This window comes from Gorilla gorilla, chromosome 13, assembly GCF_029281585.2.
Source record: "Gorilla gorilla gorilla isolate KB3781 chromosome 13, NHGRI_mGorGor1-v2.1_pri, whole genome shotgun sequence".
NCBI classification, from domain to species: domain Eukaryota; kingdom Metazoa; phylum Chordata; class Mammalia; order Primates; family Hominidae; genus Gorilla; species Gorilla gorilla.
In genome coordinates, this window is record NC_073237.2 from 107,897,181 (window position 1) to 107,918,335 (window position 21,155).

The 21,155-nt window shown below is 43.4% G+C and overlaps 1 protein-coding gene across 2 annotated transcripts; it reads left to right on the forward strand.

Moving 5' to 3' along the window:
• The first annotated feature begins 7,222 nt into the window (after window positions 1–7,222).
• GNG10 (G protein subunit gamma 10) lies at window positions 7,223–15,856 on the forward strand. Of its 2 annotated transcripts, none has more exons than XM_031014647.3 (3): window positions 7,223–7,378; window positions 12,443–12,574; window positions 14,900–15,856. In XM_031014647.3, exons 1-2 carry the CDS (start codon window positions 7,298–7,300, stop codon window positions 12,566–12,568), a joined length of 207 nt encoding a protein of 68 aa, XP_030870507.1. In that variant the 5' UTR covers window positions 7,223–7,297; the 3' UTR covers window positions 12,569–12,574; window positions 14,900–15,856. The 2 variants fall into 2 exon arrangements, with proteins under 2 accessions (XP_030870507.1, XP_030870508.1); XM_031014648.3 differs by having other exon boundaries at window positions 14,903–15,856.
• The last annotated feature ends 5,299 nt before the right edge of the window (window positions 15,857–21,155 follow it).

Genomic DNA, 21,155 nt, shown 5'->3' on the forward strand with positions numbered 1-21,155 from the left:
TCACAAGTCTGTTGATATGACATTTTAAGTGAAAAAATTGCTTTTATATAATTTTTAAAGATTAGTGTAGCATAGTTGATATGCAGAGTCTGTTTCTAGCTAAAGTAAGCTAGTTGTTTTGAGAGCTTAGCCCCAGTCAATGTGAGACAAAGCAGGAAGGCTCTTGCTAATGTAGACAAAGACCTGAGGCAAGGTAGTTAATCTGCGAGGACTTCAGTTGGCTCAATTATAAACTTGGGGAAGAGTCTGACCAGATTATCACTAGGGCTCTTTTGCAGCTCTAAAATTATTTATATTTTTGTAAACTTTAGATGAAAGTGTTGTATGCATCCATTCTGTTGGAGGAGTGTGGAGAAGGTACAGAGCTGAATTACAGGTAGCTATGTTTTAGACTTCAAACGCCCACCTCTTAGCTATAGACAAAATGCCTTTCAAAGATGCTGTGGTTGCCAGTAGAGTCAGCAATCCCTGTCCTGGTGAATGTATTATCATGTAGTTAACACACAATGGTATTTACCACCTAAAAACATAAGTACGTGACATATATTATGAGGACCAAAAAGAAATGTCAGTACTCGACTCAAAATTTTTGAATGCCTCTATTAACCTAGCGATGAAGTGTAAGAGGACTGGACATGTTAGCATTCATAAAGGTTGGCTGATGAAAACAGTTCATCTTTTGATATTCTTTTGCATATGTGCTAGATTACCGTATTTCTTCCAGTCTTCCTAGAAATGTTTCCGGAATTGTCCCCAGTAGCCTGCCCACTTGGTAATGTTTGGTCAGTCTTTTGGAATCACAGTCATTGTGTGAGTCTAGATGAATGGGCCCTCCTTAACAGAAGAACTGATTCTTCTCCCCTTCCCTCAACAGATGGCCCTTATGCTTCAAAATCCTAGGGTGAAGGAAGAGCCGTTAGTTGTCACAAATGTCAGTCATGTCTTCTGGGTGTCCTTATTATCTGTACCCTGCCCATCCCTCACCGAAAACCCAAAAGCCTCTCCATTTTAGAAACATCTGGAGAAAAATCCTGGGTAGAGAACCCCACAACTCCACTAGTTAGAACATTTTTCTTGAACTTCATTTCAGGGCTATTCCCATTGCCTTTTTGGTTGGTATTCAAGGGTTTATAGAGCATAGCTGTTCAATGCTATCTATTCGTCATTGTGTTACATAGTTGAGGTCTGCTAAGATTACCCTTCAGGTTATATGCATAACAGATATTCTCATAACAGATTCCATGACTAACTCTTCATTGCCTTATTTATGAATTCTAAGTTCTACAAATCATAGGTTACAGTTTCATAACATGTATTAGGTCTACTCTTAAATAGGACCATTGAGATACAGGATTTTTAAAATGTTACATGAAAGAATGGTTCAGTTTAGAGAATTAACTAGTACTATTTATGTTTAGAAAATCATAATTCATTACTTTGAGGGGTTTTTGTTTTTTTGGTGTTTTTTTTTTTGAGATGGTGTCTCGCTCTGCCACCCAGGCTGGAGTACAATGGTGCGATCTTGGCTCACTGCAACCTCTACGTCCTGGTTTCAAGTGATTCCCTGCCTCAGCTTCCCAAGTAGTTGGGATTATAGGTGCCTGCCACCATGGCTGGCTAATTTTTTGTATTTTTAGTAGAGACAGGTTTCACCATGTTGGCCAGTCTAGTCTTGAACTCCTGACCTCAGGTGATCCTCCCGCCTCAGCCTCCCAAAGTGCTGGAATTACAGGGGTGAGCCACCGCGCCTGGCCTAGTAGGAAACTTTTTTTTTAGATGGAGTCTCACTCTGTCACCAGGCTGGAGTGCAGTGACAGGATCTCGGCTCACTGCAACCTCTGCCTCCTGGGTTCAAGTGATTCTCCGGCCTCAGCCTCCCGAGTAGCTGGGACTACAGGCACCTGCCACCATGCCCGGCTAATTTTTTGTATTTTTAGTAGAGACAGGGTTTCACCATGTTGGCCAGGATGGTCTGGATCTCCTGACCTCGTGATCCACCCACCTCGGCCTCCCCAAGTGTTGGGATTACAGGCGTGAGCCACTGCACCCGGCCAGTAGTAAACTTTTAATACCCAAACCTTGGAGATATTTTTCTTGAGTGGAGGCCAATTGCTAGGGTATCACTCAGCTAGTGTGAACCAGACTGCTGGCCACAAACTGAAAATAATGTGGAAATTAGAAGTGGCTTTTATTAGATAGTATAAACGGAATCTAGCTACTTTAAAACATTAAATCAAACCTGGTCTCTTTTGACTTAGAATTATACACTTGAAGCAAATAGATAAATGTTGGTATTTATACAAACTAGTTGTGTATGGATGAATTATAATTAAATATTTATAAAATGTGATGTTAACATTTAAATATTGGCAAAGGCCAAATCTAGAACCTAATAACTAAATTAAATTTACTTCATAAAATTATTTCAGTAGAAACCTACATAATTAGTTGTAAACTTTAGCCTCTTAATTCTTTTTTAATTGATATAGTTGTACATATTTCAGCTTTTTTTTTGGAGACAGCATCTCTTGCCCAGGCCGAGTGCAGTGGCTTGATCATGGCTCACTGCAGCCTTGACCTCCTGGGCTCACATGATCCTCCCACCTCAGCCTCCTGAGTAGCTGGGACTACAGGGGCTCATGCCACTATGGCTGGCTAATTTTTTGATTTATTTTTATTTTTATTTTAGTCGGGGGTCTTACTATGTTGCTCAAGCTGATCTTGAACTCCTGAGCTCAAGGGATCCTCCTTTTAAAGTGCTGGGATTATAGGCATGAGCTATAGGGCCTGGCCTTAGCTTCGTAATTCTTAAAGGATTTAGGATATCCTCAACAATTGTGTATGGAATGGATCATGTGGTCTCAGATCAGTGTCACAGATTTCTCCTTCCTGGTTTCATTCAGGGGTGGAGAAACTTCTGTCATGTGACAGTCTCTCCTTTATAACCTCACGAAGCACGACATAGTGGAATGACTCTGGCTTTATAACCGGATAGAACAAAGTTGACTGGGCAGGTTACTTTAACCTGTGAGCCTTGTTTTCTTTCGTGTAAATATACTATTTCAGACAGTTCTTAGAAGGTAACAAGGGTAAAATGCCTGGCATATACTAAGTGATCAAGAAATGTGAGTTATTTTGCCTTCAGAGGGAATAACAAAGAGTCCCATTTGTTAAAAAAAAAATGCATGGTAACAGAGTGTTTTGTGATGATTACAAACCCATTGTTTATTCTTTTAGTACATATTTTAATCCCTTGTGCAAGGCACGGTGCTAGAGTGAAGGAGTGATGCTCCTTAGGGTTGGAATTTTGTATTTTAAAAAGCAGCTGCCTGCCCTGTTGCCACCAGTGTGCAAGGTGGAGCAGCCGAGATGATGACTCAGGAAAGAAAGAAAAACTTTCAGAGATGACAGAATGATCAGCAACTTGCTAGTCTAAGGCCTACATTTAGTGAAGGGACATTTTCAATGTAGCAAACAGATATGCTTAGAATGGTTGCTCAAAAAGACATCTAATAGCCCTAAGTTCTACCATCTCCCAAAGTCTCAAAAGTACCTGTGAAAATCTCTCCAGAAAAGCCATTCTGAATCTACAAACCTGCTGGTGATTCTTTCAGTTCCTGATTCATTATTCCTGGGTTCTAAAAATAATGTAATAGGCAAAAAGAAGTAAAATAATTTTTATAGTACATGATACTGTGTCACATTAGATATAGTTATTAATGTGTTTTCCTACTCAATCATTTTGCAAACTATAGATGGTATATATTATTGTCATTTTGATATAACATTGGCAGAAATATCTTCCCATTATGTCATTATTTTTATGGAGAAGACTGACTCACAAACCCCTCTCCTGGAAGAATAATCCACTGTTAGTAGAAAGGTGATAAAATACAAGTCAGAGGAGTGAAGAACTGTAGCTCCTAACAGGGAAACAAATGAAACATTTGTCATTACAAGGGTAATGACATTTCTAGAAAGTTTCTTGGAAATGAGATAAGTTTGTGCTTAACCAGGGAAAAAAATGTGTGACAAAATTTGAAAGATATTATACTGGTTACCCATGCATTTTAGCTGTAGTGAGAAGGAAAGAAGGGTACTCTGTCTCCATCCCTCACCTTTCAGAGCCCTGGAAATCACAGCACATGTGGGAAAGGCCTCTGGTCCTCTAGGTAAACCTTGAGTTCTTTGTTTGAGACGGAGTCTTGTTCTGTCGCCCAGGCAGGAGTGCAGTGGCGCAGTCTCACTGCAACCCCCACCTCCCGGGTTCAAGGGATACTTGTGCCTCAGCCTCCCAGGTATCTGGGACTACAGGCATACGCCAGCACGCCCGGCTAATTTTTGTATTTTAAATTAGCCAGGCGTGGCAGAAACCCCGAAGAGACGGGGTTTCACCATGTTGGCCAGACTGGTCTTGAACTCCTGACCTCAAGTGATCCGCCCGCCTTGGCCTCCCAAAGTGCTGGGATTACAGGTGTGAGCCACCGCGTCCGGCCTGAATTCTCTTGAAAGCTAAAATGAAATTCTTTTCCCTGCTCCCACTTTCTGTGATACTGGGCAAGTCACTTCACTTTCCTTAGTGGATCTGCTTCCTCATCTCTGAAATTGTAGACGCGCCGCACTATCTGATGGTTCCCTTCAACTTTGAAGTTCCGTGATGCAAAAATAATGGATGAGAGAAGTCTTGTGGGGAAGGTGTGGAGCATCACACAGATGGTCAGCCTTCCTCAAGTACAAGCGGCACCCGGCCTGCTCATCCATGGAAAACAGACCATTCCTCTTGAATGGCGCAAAGTAACACTGAGGTGGGCGGGGCAGTGGGTGTGTAGGGCATGAAGGAGGCAGACACAGCACACCCCTAGACTTTTCCTGCTACCTCGTGGCTGATACACACAGTATGACATGGCTGACGTGTGTCCTTTCATTGAGGGCAACTCCAAAGCCTTCATTTCTAATGATTTTGAGGTAATCTCATTATTTCAGCTGCCATTGCTGTGGAGACATCTCTCACATTAACATCTTGGCTACTAAACATTTTCAACAGCCTAAAGGCATGTAGCAGTGCCATGGAAGTCACTTCGTTACTCCTAAACCAAACCCCACATTATTTTTTACTCATCTCAAGCCAAGTCTTGTTTCCTAATTTCTGTTTTGGCATTAGTTCTGGCCCACTCTCTGCTACAGAACCCTTTGTCCTCTTTTCTTTGCATTTCATAACCACCATGAAGTACCACTGATTTCGTCTCCTAAATTTGTTCCCCTCATTCCTACTTTAACAGTCCTACCCAGGGCCTCATTCCAGCTACTCCCCCACCATCAGCCATTTATCTTCTCAACTTCAGTTCATTTTGCACATTCATCTCAGATTAATATTCCCAAAATGTCTCACCCGGTGGCTATCCCACTGTTTACCATAAACTTTTGTATGTATGTGAGGTTTTCTATGACTTCTGGCCCTAGCAACTTTGTATCTGCTATTAGTCACTAGAGCTTCCTCTATTTTTAAATTTATTCACTCTACATGTGTGCATCGCCTCCAGCTCTCCTCCATACTGGACTGTTCTTCCTTCTGAGCCATCTGCAAGACACGTATCTCCAAAGTCCAGCTCTCACGATCTATGATGAGCCTTTCCTAATTCAGTATGTACATCTTTGCACTGAGTTCTTTGCCATATCTTTTAAAAATGAAATCATTCTATTTTGTCCTATTCATCAGTCTCAGAATTGATTGTTGAATGTTCCCAACATGTACTTTCATCTCTTTACTAAGATATATATTAATTTCTTTGTGGTGAGGAAATTGGCCACTAGAGAGGGCTTTCAAATGTGCAAGTCTCCCTTTGGCCCAGGCACAGCTAATCTGAGCACGTCAATGCCACACATCCTTGCCTTCAAAGAGTAATTGGGCCAGGGGTGGGCCCATGACTTAATACCAGCCAGTGAGGTTCATTATGGAGATTTTTGCTGGAACGATTAGAAAGAAAAGAGGTACTATTTTTCCTGGGTTTGCTAGATGGGAACAGTGAAAGTGTGGTGCCTTCCTTCATACCACTAGAGAAGTCCATCTGCCACCAAGGAAAATGAGGCTAATCTCAGAAAAAGTAGAGTCAAAACAAGGAGGATGAGAGCCCCAAAATTATTATTTGGGTAATTGAATTCACTAGTTTAAAGTCCCTGGACTTTTCAGTTACACAAGCCAATATATTACGTTTTGCAATGTTCAGTTTAAGTGAGTTCTGACAAATACAATGGTGTACAAGAATAATGACGTATTAATGATACATGGAAAAAAGCAAAACAAAAATTTTAAATATAGTAATGATCCCAGTTTTGTAAAACACTTATTAAAAAATGCAGTAGGCCTATAATGCCAGCACTTTGGGAGGCTGAGGTGGGAGGATCACCTGAGCCCAGGAGTTCAACACCAGCCTGGCCAACATCGTGAAACCCCGTCTCTACTAAAAATACAAAAATTAGCCGGGCGTGGTGGTGTGTGGCTGTAGTCCCAGCTACTCAGGAGGCTGAGACAGGAGGATCACCTGAGCCCACCAGGTGGAGGCTACAAGGAGCTGCGATCACGCTATTGCACTCCACCCCGGGTGACAGAGCAAGACCCTGTCTCAAAAAAAAAAAAAAAAAAAAAAAGCAGCAGAATAGAAACAATGATGACAGTTAAATGGTGAGATGAGAGTGAGAAACGCTGAATTTAATTTTATTCTGTATGTTTCACAAAGATGTCAGGGTCTGGGATTTTATCCAGTTTACCATACTTACTCCACCAAATCAACTGGTAGGATCTTCATGAAACAGTAACAGGGTCATTTAGAAACCTGTTGCTGCCTCATGAAAATCCTGTGAACTCTCCTTGGTTCCCCGGTGATACTGTCTGGCAAGGCCCCTTATCTCTCCAACTCATGTCACACCTTGGCTCCAGTTCTCATTTCTCAGGGGTGTGTGTTTGCTGCCGCCCACTCCATCCTCGCGTCCCAAGCCCTCGCGATTCCTGCTCATCCTAGGGGCGCCAGCTTCGCTGGAGGACGCCCCGCTCTGCGGGTCCCCGCCTCGGTTCCAGGCCCAGCTGCAGGTGCCACCCAGGTTTCAGGCTCTGAGGAGCGGAGAGCACTGCCAGCTCGCTGGGGTCCCCGCTGTCTCTGGCAAGCGGCTCCGCGCCGGGTGGGCTGGGGCGGCGGGGCGGGCGCAGCTGCTTCCCCGCCCCGGGGCGGCACCCGCGCTCGGGGCTGGCGGCTCCTCCCCGCCCGGCCGGGCCCAGCAGCCCTCGGAGCCCAGCGCCGCCGCCATGTCCTCCGGGGCTAGCGCGAGCGCCCTGCAGCGCTTGGTGGAGCAGCTCAAGTTGGAGGCTGGCGTGGAGAGGATCAAGGTGCGGGCCCCGGGTACCCATGCTCCGGTCCTTCCGCCCGCGGGGCGTGAGAAGAGGAGGCCGGCGGCCCGGACCGGGCGCCAGCGGGGGACTCGGTGGCGGCGGCGAGGCCTCGGCGGGGCGCGGGGGGCGGCGGGGTCCGCGGTGAGGGAGCGCGCGGGGCAAGCCGGGGGCCCGGGCCTGACGGGAGGAGGCCGCACCTGGGGGGGCCCCGCGGTCGTGGTCGGTCCCAGTCCCTGGGGGTGCGCCCACTCCAGAAGGCGGCCGTGGTCAGTTCCTCGGAGGACGCACGGGATGCCGGCGACGCGCGGGCCAGGAGGGTGGACCCAGGGCTGGGGAGGCCACCGCAGGGCGGCGAATTGGTGATGGATTGGTAGGATGAGAGCGAGAGGGAGGAGAGCCAGGATGCTCGGGTTTCTGTCGTCGTGACAGGGTGGACGGCGCTGCCACCCGCCGAGGTAGAGAGGAGGGGGAACAGGTTTGGGGAAATGATAAGTTCGGCTGCGGACCTGGGGACTCCGGGGAGTCATCCAGGAGGTATTTGTCCTCATGGCCTGAAGCTCAGCGCCCAGGGCTGAAAGAGGTCATTCAAGTGCATGGGGGCGAAAAAGCCTCTTATATGAAGAGCAGAGCTCAGAGCCTGGGACCCGGGGACCAGCCACACCGATGGCCGTGGCCGAGAGAAGAGGAAATAAGAGACAGCAAGGTTTCCGAGCAAGGAAGTAGGGATTTCCAAAAACTGGGGACTCAGTCAACATGTCCAGCGTTTAGTCAGTTGGCTAAAAGGCGTCTGTTGTAGAGCTGTGTTTAGCTACGAGTGCAGCATTATTTGCAGAAGATCTGTAAGAAGGAACACAACCAAGATAGTCCCTGTGCCTCAGTGGCGCCTTTGCTGTGTGCCTGGCACTGCTACAGGGAATAGGGTGGTTCTGGAGGGGAAGGTAAACAGCAACTTAACGGATACATAGCATCGCTTCACGTACTAAGTGGAGTGAAGATAATAAACAGGGTAAAGGGAGAGGGCTGTGGAATGCAGAGGTCTGGTGGCTTATGTGTTAGTAAAGCAGAATCTGGACTGTCATAGGGTAGGCAGACGTTTTTCTTTTTAAAGAAACCTAGTTTTAAAGAGGAAATAACGTGTTTTTTTAACTTAGGAAATGAAAAGCCATGTTTTAGGGTTGAGAGGAAGTAACAAATTATATTTTTAGGTTCCAGGGAAGAAACAAATGGAAGCCAATTGCTGGTAGAGGAGACAGGGCTACGGGGGGCGGGGGATTGGTGGCATAGCTTCTGAGACAGGAAGAAAGAAGGTAAGGGTGTGTGTAAAGATAAGTTTCTAGATATGGGCTAAACTTGTATGGTGACACTTTTCTTTGTGAAATAGGAGGCCAGGTTTTCTTCTAAGGCACAGGAAAGGGGACTAAGGGAGTGGCCCCTGAGCAGGCACGCAGATGCGCTGCGACTGAAGACCCAGCTGCTGTGACAAGGGAGACTGCTGGTCATATTTGTGATTTTTTTTTTTTCCTGCAGCAATCTTTGACCATCCTGGAATGTGAGTGCTGAAGGTGAACGGTAGTTGAAAGAGGAGTGAGTTAGCAGGGGAGGTATGCCAGAAAGGTGGAGGTGGGGCTGGAGGGCAAGGCGTGTGAAGGTCTGGCCAGAAAGAGGCTGAGCCTAGATGGATAGAGAAGGAATGCAGCCAGCCTCCTGGTGATAGGTGAGACAGAAGAGGAGGAGGTGATGCCCGGTGATCTCGGTGAGGTCAGAGCAGAATAAAGGAAGAATAAAGGAGGCAGCACCCTGGATGGGAAGGAGAGATTGTGATCAGAGAGTAGGATACTGGGGTGTAAAATTTCCGAAGTGGAGCAGTTACAGGTGTTGTAACTATATCTGTTGGCATTGAGGAGAAGGCTGTTTGAGGGGAGGAAGTCAGGGAACCGAAACGAGGGTTGTTGGAAATTCACAAAGACAATGTGGGGACATGAGGTAGAAAGGAAAACTATGAGCCAGTCAGATGCCTGTCTACCCGCCAAGTAGCTAAGAAAGAGGAAAGATATTCTTTTTTTTTTTTTTTTTTGAGATGGAGTTTCGTTCTTGTTGCCCAGGGTGGAGTGCAATGGCATGATCTCAGCTCACTGCAACCTCTGCCTCCCAGGTTCAAGCGATTCTCTTGCCTCAGCCTCCCGAGTAGCTGGGATTACGGGCACCTGCCACCATGTCCACTAATTGGCTTTTTTTTTTTTTTTTTTTTTTTGTATTTTTAGTAGAGATGGAGTTTCACCATATTGGCCAGGCTGGTATCGATCTCCTGACCTCAGGTGATCCTCCCGCCTCAAGCTCCCAAAGTGCTGGGATTACAGGCGTGAGCCACGGCACATGGCCGGAAAGATATGCTTATCTACATTTTAAAAATGATGATGAAACTGAGAGCCATATAATTCAGGTGAATTGCCTGAGCTCACAGTAAGCTTATTTACTAATAGAATAATAAGCCTATTTAAGAGGTGCGCTCATGGAAGTATGATCTGGGGTACTTGGCAGGGCTTCTCTCAGACAATACCTTAGAGAGTCACAACATTCCAGGGTCTGCTCTACCTCACATCCTCATTCAGTGTTGGATGTGCTTAGCATAGCCAGAGGTGTCTTCTCTTTGACAGACTTGCTATCTGAAAAATAAACCAGGACACCAATTTTCTAGCATATAATAGAGGACATCCCTTCCCAGCTATAGGAATGCTTGGTATCCTTCCAAGAACTCCTCCTTTAGAGGAGCCTCACAGAAGTTGCTGGGTAAACATGGGCTCAAACCAAGGAAAGTCAGGTAACCTGGGTGGAGGTTATCCCACCGCCAATGGCAGGGGACAGCTTGCAAGTATTTGGGCTTATAGTCTCCCAGCCCGGAGCCTCTCTCCCTTGCTAGTCTTAGAGAGATGCTGATCACGTTTACTCTTCTCTTATTTTCTCTGCATATCCCCTTACCTTAACTTTTTGACCATGTTCTTGAGCCTAGAGTTCAGTTAGTCTCATTTCTCCAGGAGTCCTGGAGACAGTGTCCTTCCACCTACCATGTGTGGAGTTTACCTGCTACCCCAATGCAAAGATAGTAAGCCTGAGCATAATTGATTCTCAATTTATTTTGAATTAATAACTGGTATATATAACCATTAATTCCAATTATAATTCACATGAAAATGTCAGAGCTTCTATTGAGAGCAAAAGCAAACTTTAGCATTAGCCTGGTAATATTATATTATGGTTTTATATTCATATAATATGGAGTAAACTGTCATTACATTAATGCAACCAAAATTCCTGGAGCTGTCCAGAAACTTGGTAGCAATTGTAACATAAACAGTTAATTTTCCAGCTATTTGGAGGCTTGGAAAATTAACACAAACTAGTAGTAATACCTGAACAGCAATTGGAACCATTTTTGTACAATATGGGTGAATTTTATTCAAAACGCCTTTTAATGCAAAAAAAAAAAAAGTACAATGAGGAAAACCTCCGAGTAGAAATATGCATCAAATGGAAGATAAGAAAAGGGATAATGATATTGTATCAGTTAGTTTTTGCTGCCTGACAAACCACCCCAAAATTTAGTGGCTTAAAAGATTTATACTCACAGTTCTTAGATGGACAATTTGAGCTAGGTTCAGGTGTACAGTTCTGCTGATCTTCTGGGCTCTCCCATGCATCTGCAATCAGATAGAGTGTTAACTGGTGTTGGCTGGTGTCTGGGTGATTGACAATGGCCTCACTCACATGTCCGCAGGTTGATAGGCAGGTGCTGGTTGTAGCTTACCAGTTCTCCTCTACAAGACCTCCAGGAGGCTATCTTGGGCTCCTTCAGATGGTTGTCTTACAGTTCCACCTGCACCAAGAGAGATAGGTGCAGAGACTCTTGAGGACTAGCTTGGAACTTGCCCTTTATTTCTACCACATTCTACTGGTCAAAGTCAGCCCAGATTCTTTTCTTTTTTTGTTTTTTTGAGACGGAGTTTTGCTCTTGTCACCCAGCCTGGAGTGCAATGGTGCGATCTCGGCTCACTGAAACCTCTGCCTCCTGGGTTCAAGCGATTCTCCTGCCTCAACCTCCTGAGTAGCTGGGATTACAGGTGCACGCCACCACACCTGGTTAATTTTGTTTTTTGTTTTTTTTTTTAGTAGAGACAGGGTTTCACCATGTTGGTCAGGCTGGTCTCGAACTCCTGACCTCGTGATCTGCCCCCGCTTGGGCTCCCAAAGTGCTGGGATTACAGGTGTGAGCTACTGCGCCCGGCCACAGTCAGCCCAGATTCAAGGGGTGCGTCAATAGACTCTACTTCTTCGTGGAAGGAGCTGCAAACTATTGTGATCACGTTTGCAGTCTACCACAAATGTATTGCTATATGTTAGCGCTATTCTAATAGTTTTATATGCGTGAACTCACTTAATTGTTACAGCAACCCAGAGAGGTGGGTTACTATTTCTAATTATTTCTCAGATGAGGAAGCAGCTACTGAGACGTTGAGTAACTTGCCCAAGGTTATATAGGTAGTGGCAGAGCTGAATTTGAGTCCACGCAGTCTGGTTCCAGAGGCTATACTCCCAAATAATAAGCTATACCACCTCAAAAGCAAGGCGGAAGAACTTTATCACTTGTTTGGAGCAGACTGAATAAGGCTTCAGACTTGTAAACATTAAGACAATTTGCTCATTTGGCAAACTTGGATATATCGATGCATGTTTTATGTAAGTAAAAATTTGTAAAGGGAATGCTAGAATGAGCTATTTCTTTACCTGTTCAGTCTCAAAACTAGATTTCTAAATGGATCAAAGATACAGCTTTTTCTTGCCTTCGTTGAATAAGCAACTAAACCAAAAAATATCTAAATTGAAGTTCATGGAAATTGTAACCTTTTCTCTTTGTAGTTCAAGTATTAGAACTTTCAGCAGAAAGAGACTTTTGGAGGTCACAAAAAGTTGATATTTACCAAGTTGGATGATCGTTTTCAGAATATCCTTGACTGCCGGGTGGCTTGGCTGTGAGCAGTGTGCCATGTTGCTGTCCCTTTGTTTCAGGTCTCTCAGGCAGCTGCAGAGCTTCAACAGTACTGTATGCAGAATGCCTGCAAGGATGCCCTGCTGGTGGGTGTTCCAGCTGGAAGTAACCCCTTCCGGGAGCCTAGATCCTGTGCTTTACTCTGAAGACTCGTGAGTAATGATACACCATGATGTCTTGGGCCCATAGCATTATCACAGGGCTTCCCAAAGGACTTGAGCAACTGAGTTTTGAATGTCTCCTATTCTTGGGGAAATTAAAACAACAGCCAGCAAAATGCACAACTTTCCCTGAAGTGTGATTCTAGTGTATATTTACCTTGCCTGTAGAATACATCTAATCAGGACAGTCTGAAGTCTCTCTGGCACTAAGTCATGAGATGCCAACATCCTTCTGTACTTGAGCTCTTTGAGTTGGCTGGTAGTAATTTCTTTCTTTCTTTCTTTCTTTTTTTTGAGACAGTCTCGCTCTGTCACCCAGGCTGGAGTACAGTGGCATGATCTTGGCTCACTGCAACTTCCATCTCCCAGGTTCAAGCAATTCTCTTGTCTCAGCCTCCCGAGTAGCTGGGACTACAGGTGCCTGCCACCACGCCCGGCTAATGTTTGTATTTTTAATAGAGATGGGGTTTCACCATATTGGTCAGGCTGGTCTCGAACTCCTGACCTCAGGTGATCCACCCGCCTCGGCCTCCTAAAGTGCTGGGATTACAGGTGTGAGCCACCACACCTGGCCAGTAATTTCTTGACCTTAAGCCCACCCTCTCTGTCCTTATAGCATCCCAGGGTTGGGATTTGCTACTTAGTGCTATCAACTGACTTGCTACTCTTGGGAATAAGGACTCCCCAGAGTGGGAGATGTGTGCCTACCACCCGCTGTGATTTGTTTCTCAGTGGTTTTCAGAATATATCTCTGTTTTAATGGAGGAAGAAATATAGCTATTGGGAAAAATTGTGAGTGGGGTTAAAAGAGCTTTAAAAATTGATAAATGAAAACACCTCTCTGGTGGCATATTAGAAACTTCTTGGGTTCGAATGCTTTGTATTGGGGTCATTTTCACAATGTGTTTCCCCCCTCATCGCCGAGACATCTTGCTCTGTCACCCAGGCTGGAGTGCGGTGGCACGATCTTGGCTCACTGCATCCTCTGTCTCCTGGGTTCAAGCAATTCTCCTGCCTCAGCCACCCGAGTAGCTGGGATTACAGGCGCATGCCACCATGCCCGCCTAATTTTTTTGTATTTTAGTAGAAATGGGGCTTCACCATGTTGGCTAGGCTGGTCTTGAATTGGCTGGTCTCAAACTCCTGACCTCATGATCTGCCTGCCTTGGCCTCCCAAAGTGCTGGGATTATAGGCGTGATATAATGTTTTTTTAAGAGGACAAGGGCATGAATTATTAGAGTCTTTTGGGACCAACATATTTCAAATGATGTATTCTAAGGGGTGTTTATACAGTGAGTAATTATCTTAGGTCCTTCTTCACAAGTAGCAAAAGGAAATTGTTCACATTTAAAAGAAGGAAGCAATCTATCAAATCTTATTGTACTTTTTAATGGAAAATGTTCATATTTATGGTGTTAAGATAATAGTCTTATGTTGGCATAGCATTTTTCTTTTTACAAAGCTTCCTTCTCCCCTCCCCTCCCCTCCCCTCCCCTCTTCTTCCCTTCCCTTCCCTCCTTCTTTCCTTCCTTCTCTTTTTTAAATTGAGATGGAGTCTCACTCTGTCACCCATGCTGGAGTGCAGTGGCACAATCTTGGCTCACTGCAACCTCCACCTCCCTGGTTCAAGTAATTCTCCTGCCTCAGCCTCCCGAGTAGGTGGGACTGCAGGTGTGCAGCACCATGCCTGGCTAATTTTTGTATGTTTAGGAGAGATGAGGTTTCACCGTATTGCTCAGGCTGTTCTCAAACTCCTGACCTCAGGTGACCTGCCTGCCTCGGCCTCCCAAAGTGCTGGGATTACAGTCGTGAGCCACTGCGCCCGGCCTTACAAAGCACTTTCATGGGTGTTGCTCATTCAGTGGTGTGGTTTAGATGTCTTTTGTATTCACTTGTTACTTTCATTTTTTTTTTTTTGTTTGAGACGGAGTTTTGCTCTTGTTTCCAGGCTGCAGTGCAATGGTGCGATCTCAGCTCACCACAACCTCTGCCTCCTGGGTTCAAGCGATTCTCCTGCCTCAGCCTCACTAGTAGCTGGGATTACAGGTGCCCGCCACCATGCCCGGCTAATTTTTTTGTATTTTTAATAGAGACAGGGTTTCTCCATGTTGGTCAGGCTGGTCTTGAACTCCCAATATCAGGTGATCCACCCACCTCGGCCTCCCAAAGTGTTGGGATTACAGGCGTGAGCCACCGCGCCTGGCTCACCTGTTGCTTTCTATTTCGTGAATACTAAAGTACCCTGTTAAATAATGACTAGTTAATTGTATAACTAAATCTTACTAAAGTGAAAACCAAACAAACTCTTTTTCCAGTAGGAGAGAAGTTCGCTGAGGAATGCCTTCAAGCACAAAGTGATGAATGACTGCCTTCAAGTCTCAAGAAAACACTTTTACCTAACTTTTAGAGATATTTCAGCCCTTTCCTGTGGCCTGGTCCTATAGCCAAAATCACAGATATTCATGAGTTTCTACTTGAGTGAGAAAACTGGGTGAAGGAATAGAATTTTAAATAGTAATAACTGCTTGTTTTTATGTGCAAGTACTTTTATACATAAGATAAACAAAAACCTTACCACCAAACATACCAAAATGCACCTCTTTCATAAGTGAGTTACTAAGATTTCTATACCTGGAATATCATGTATGTTTCATTTACTGGATGTTTACATTTTAGGAAGGAAAATAGTTTTGTTTATTTAAACAACTGAATACTTATAAAGTGTTGTTCCTGGAAGTTATTTATTCCATAAAAAATTTGTTCTTTTCTCATGAATTTATAATTCCTAAATGAAGACCAGAAAGTACAAATTGCTGGGAGGAAGAATAGGCTTTACTAATCAACTGATGTCTTGATTTTTCTAAATGGGAAGATTGCTTTATTTTTAACACTAATTATGGGAGCAGATTCTTAGCAAACTTCTTTGGAAAAGTTAATGTTATGATGTGCATTAGGCTGCCCCATCGTGTATATAAATGAAGCAGATTTGATTTTTGTATTCTTACGTTCCTCTGCTTTGTAGTTGTGGCTGTACTTAAATAAATACAGAATTTCATATATTTAAAAATGTTTAAAATGTGACCCACAGAACATTGTAAATGATTAAAAACTAACATGAAAATATTACAACCTAAAAGAATTCTTAACTTCACAAGTGTTGTACTTCGATGATGTGCCTTTGATTTAATTTGGGACACTTTTTTAGAAGGATACATTATTCATGTTTGCAACAGTCTTTGAAGAGCTTGGAAATAAAATTTCTGCTTAATTAATCATTTTTCTATGACAGCAATATTTTGTGTCTGATTTTGTATTAAGGACTCATGGATTTCTGTTTGCCTGTGAGATTGAGTGCTGGAAATGAGAGAGTGAAATTGTTGTTTTTAAGTCTTTGTAGAATTTTGCAAATGTCCTGAAAAATAGATAACTGTATAACATGAAGAAAATATCTCTATTAATGGCAACATTTGTTCTCTGAAATAGCTATATATAAACTCATAAATAAACAAAAATATCTGTGAGTGTAAGTAGTGTTACAATAGAGAAAATAGAAGTCATTAGATGGGAACTCCCTTAACTTTTAGCTACTAAACTTCTAGATCTGGTGATTGGAATCCCTTCCATTCAGTCATAATTCAGGCATCCCTTTTATAACCTATTTGTTCTCTGGATCTGTTTCACCTTCTCTGAAATTGCACACTACCAGTGATCCTTTCTCCTTCATCTTCAAGTTCTCTGCTGGACTCTTTCTTTTCTTTTCTCTTCTCTTCTCTTTTCTTTTTTGAGACAGGGTCTCACTTTGTCACCCAGGCTGGAGTGCAGTGGCAGTATCTCGGCTCACTGCAGCCTCAATCTCCTAGGTTCAAGTGTTCTTCCCACCTCTGCCCCCCAAGTAGCTGGGACTACAGGCGTGAACCATCACACCCGACTAATTTTTGTATTTTTTCTAGAGATGGGATTTCGCCATGTTGCCAGGCTGGTCTTGAACTCCTGAGCTCAAGCCATCCACCCACCTCAGCCTCCCAAAGTTCTGGGATTATAGGCGTGAGCCACTGTGTCTGGCCTCCAGTGGACCCTTTCTATCACAATTTAGCATGTTCCATTCTGTCTTAACAGCAACAGCATTTTTTAAAATCCTCATTGAAAAACAAAATTCTTTTTTGATTCCACTTTCCTCTTTCAGCAAACGTTTGGTAAGATAGCACAATGAAACTATAAGCATCTCACTTATAGATGAATATAGATGCAAATGTCCTAGATATAAACAGATAAAATTCAGTAGTTAGAGAAAATACAGCTGGATAAAACTACTTTAACATAAGGAAATCTATCAATGTAATTCATTACTTGAATCACTTAAAGAAGGGAACCTATGCCAAAAAGTCATCTGATAAAATTCAATAGCTGTTCTGGGCTGGGTACAGTGGCTCACGCCTGTAATCCCAGCACTTTGGGAGGCCAAGGCAGGCAGATCACGAGGTCAAGAGATTAAGACCATCCTGGCCAACATGGTGAAACCCTGTTTCTATTAAAATTCAAAAATTACCTGGGCATGGTGGCACGCCCCTATAGTCCCAGCTACTCGGGAATCTGGGGCAGGAGAATCGCTTGAACCTGGGAGGCGGAGGTTGCAGTGAGCCGAGATCACACCGCTGCACTCCAGCCTGGCAACAGAGGGAGAGACCCTGTCTCAAAAAAAAAAAAAAAAAAAGCTGTTCTGAATAAAAACTAAGTGGATTAGTGAAATGAGAGTAGAAAGAAATTACTATGATGATAAAGACAATTTTTCAAAACCAACAGCCAATATCATACTACATGGTGAAAGGCTGACACATTGAGGTTATCAGGAACAACACAAGAATACCTTTTATCACCACTATTATTCAGCATTGCTTTGGAAGTCTTAGCTAATGCAGTAAGCTGAAAAAATGAAATGATGTAAACATTTTAGAAGAATTATCTGTATTTATGGGTTATATAATTGTACACCTTGAAAACTCGTGAGATTCTCGTATAAGAAATACTTGAATTTATAATAGAATTTGGGAGGCTAGCTGGATAAAAAAGACAGAAAAATAACATTTTCTATACTGACAATAGCTAGTTTAAAATGGAAATGGAAATTATATTCCCTTTCTACTTTAATGATACAACTATAAAAATACTTGGGAATAAACTTAACAAAAGTGCAAGGGCCATAAAAAAGATTTTATTGATGTTATAAAACGGAGTGTAAATAAATGGAGGGACATGGCAATTCTAGGATATTAAGACAATTTTGGCCAGGTGCTGTGCTCACACCTGTAATCCTAGCACTTTGTGGGGCTGAGGTGGGTGAATTGCTTGAGATCAGGAGTTCGAGACCAGCCTGGGCAAGATGGTGAAACCCCATCTCAACAAAAGATGCAAAAATTAGCTGGATGTGGTGGTATGCACCTGTAGTCCCAGCTACTTGGGGGACTGAGACAGGAAAATCGCATGAGCCCGGGAGGTTGAGGCTGCAGTGAGCTGTATTCACGCAACTGCACTCCAGCCTGGGCAACAAAGTGAGAATCTGTCTCAAAAAAACCCCAACAAAAAAAGACAATTTCATTAAAATGTCAATCTTACTAAATAAAATTTCGGCTTAATTAATCATTAATCATTGTGTGTGTGTGTGTGTGTGTGTGTGTAAAACAGGAGGGGGTGGGCATGGTGGCTCATGCCTGTAATCCCAGCCTAGGCAACATAGTGAGACCATGTCTCTATTTTTTTAAAATTAAAAAAAAAAAAAAAACCTCTTGTAAAAATCATTACAGAGAAAAAAAAAAAAAAAAAAAAAAGCAGAGCCAGGCATGGTGTTGTGCACTTGTAATCCCAGCTACTCGGGAGGCTGAGACAGGAGAATTGTTTGAACCTGGGAGGCAGAGGTTGCAGTGAGCCAAGATCGCACAACTGCACTACAGAGAAAACACCTGCCATGTATAGGAGAGATATTGTGCTAATATCCCTAATATACAGAACATTCTGATTGCATGATGAGAAAAAAATGAGTAAACGGTATGAAGAAGCAATTCACAGAGGAGAAAATCCAAACAAAAGAGCACATAACTCCACTAGTAAGCAGGGGAAATGTAAAGACGGTGATAATGAGGTATCATTTTTCAATCCCTCAAATTAGAAAACAAAAAATAAAAGTGCATATTCATTAAGAACTTACATGCCATGTTCTGAGTATTTATGTGTATTATTAGGTCATTTACTCCTTATTGGTGTGACCTTGAACAAATCAAATTCTCTGGGTCTCAGTTTCATCACCCATAATTTTTTAAATTTGGATAAGAATATCTGCTTTATCTCCTTTGCACAAATGTGGAAAGTGAGGCGCAGGTGAGTTGAACGTCGTCCGTAATCCAACAGTTAATAGATGATAGAACTAGTATCCGATGTCGAGCAGTCTAGCTCTAGAGCCCACACCCTAAACCACTGTGCTGTGTACCATTGCTGGTAAGGATAAAGGAGACTGAGCAGTTTTATACCTTATTAGGGTGTAATGTGCTACAACCCTTTGGGAGAGGAATTTGGCAAAATCTCTTTAAATCCCAATCAGAAAGAAACAAGATTGAGGAGTCTGAGATCAGATTAACCCTCATGGCTTCAACTTAACTGTCATTCGGGTTTGGAGAGGCATGGTACAAGGAAGCAAAAATAAATAAATACAGAAACTAAGGATGAGGATTATGTCTATACAAGAACATTGGATGTAGTTACTGGTTCATGAAACTCACTGGAAACAAATAGATCAGAACCCATCAAATTTTTGAGGGGATTTGAGAAAATGGCCCTAAAACTGTTGAAGTCGAGTAAACTTAACTTGAGGCTCTTAAACTTAACATTTCAGAAAGTAAGAGGAGAAAGCTTTGTAGTCCCTAAGGAAGACACTCTCTTAAGGGGTCCAAGGAGAATAATGGATAAGGGAGGACTTCCAGAGGGAGGAGCTGAGGATGGGGAGAGGATGGAAAACCATGGATAAGGGTTTCTTCCAGAGAGTAAAATGACGACCTACCAGAGGAGGGCCTTCACATCTGCACGGCTGGATTTCAGAATGCTGACCGCTGACTTCTATGTGTCTCTCATTCTTTCCCCTTCTACAGCGAAGTTCATTGAGTCTCTGCTCCGCTATTGTGTTTTTAATATTGGTATGTGAGAGTGGGGGAAATGACAATAGATAACCAAAAAGTTCCTAGGTCACTAGACTTTGAGGAGCCATATCTAGCCCCGATGGGGAAAAATGAGCATTACCTCATAATCCTGGTCTTTGAGCTGCCTGCAGTGACTAGCTTTGGTTTTCCTCTTTTGAGGTGGGACTCACTGTGTTCTGCGTGTGAGAGGATGAATGAAATGGCTATTTGGGGACCAGAATGGTAGAGTGCGGTAGAGAAGAGACTTTCTAGCTCTTCACCAAATCCCATTTGTTTTTCTTTCTGGGCACCCTGCTAGATAGATTACAATTTGCAGCCTCTTTTCTAGTTAGATGTGGCCATGTGCCTCTGGGCAGTGGAATGTTTTTGCTCTTCCCTTGTTGGCTGTCTGTTTGGAAGTAAATACCCTGGGTGGGCTGGCAACCATATGTTGAAGATGACAGGCTCTCTCTGTGACTCTGTGGAGTGGAGTACTCTCCTTGCCCTAAGCAAGTGATCTCAGATGATCAAGAAATAAATTTCTCAATGTTAAGCCACTGAGGTTTCAGGGCTTTTCTGTTACAGCACCTAGTATTACTGTAACAAATACAACCTAGAAAGATATCTGTGATATAGTAAGTACAGTCTTCCCTTAATATACACAGGGGATTGGTTTTAGGATGCGCCCCCTCCACCCCACTCCAGTTTACAAAAATCCACTCATACCAAGTCTGGCTGTCGGCCCTGCAGAACCTGTGTATATGAAAAGTTGGCCCTCCCTATAAGTAGGTTTTGCAACCTGCAAATACTGTATTTTCTTCCTTCCTTCCTTTCTTTTCTTTCTTTTTTTTTTTTTTGACAGAGTTTTGCTCTTTGTTGCCCAGGATGGAGTGCAATGGCACAATCTCGGCTCACTGCAAGCTCTACCTCCTGGGTTCAAGCGATTCTCCTCTCTTAGCCTCCCGAGTAGCTGGGATTACAGGTGCACACCACGATGCCCAGCTAATTTTTGTATTTTTTAGTAGAGACAAGGTTTCACAATGTTGGCCAGGCTGCTCTTGAACTCCTGACCTCAGGTGATCTGCCCGCCTCGGCCTCCCAAAGTGCTGGGATTACAGGTGTCAGCCACCCCGCCTGGCCAAAATACTGTATTTTCTATTCACATGTTATTGAAATAAATCCACCTGTGAGTGGACCTGGTAGTTCAAACCCTTGTTGTTCAAGCGTCAACCATATAACATTAAAGAAGTGGTAGCTTCAGCTTAGCTAAGTTGAGCTGACATCGTAGCCATATACCATGTCTTATATCCCCATGTTCCCCATGTTCAACATAGTTGATATTTACAGCTTCACAGATGATAGTCAACTGTCATCTAAATCAAATGGCTTAGTTTTTAATTTCCTACTGCTT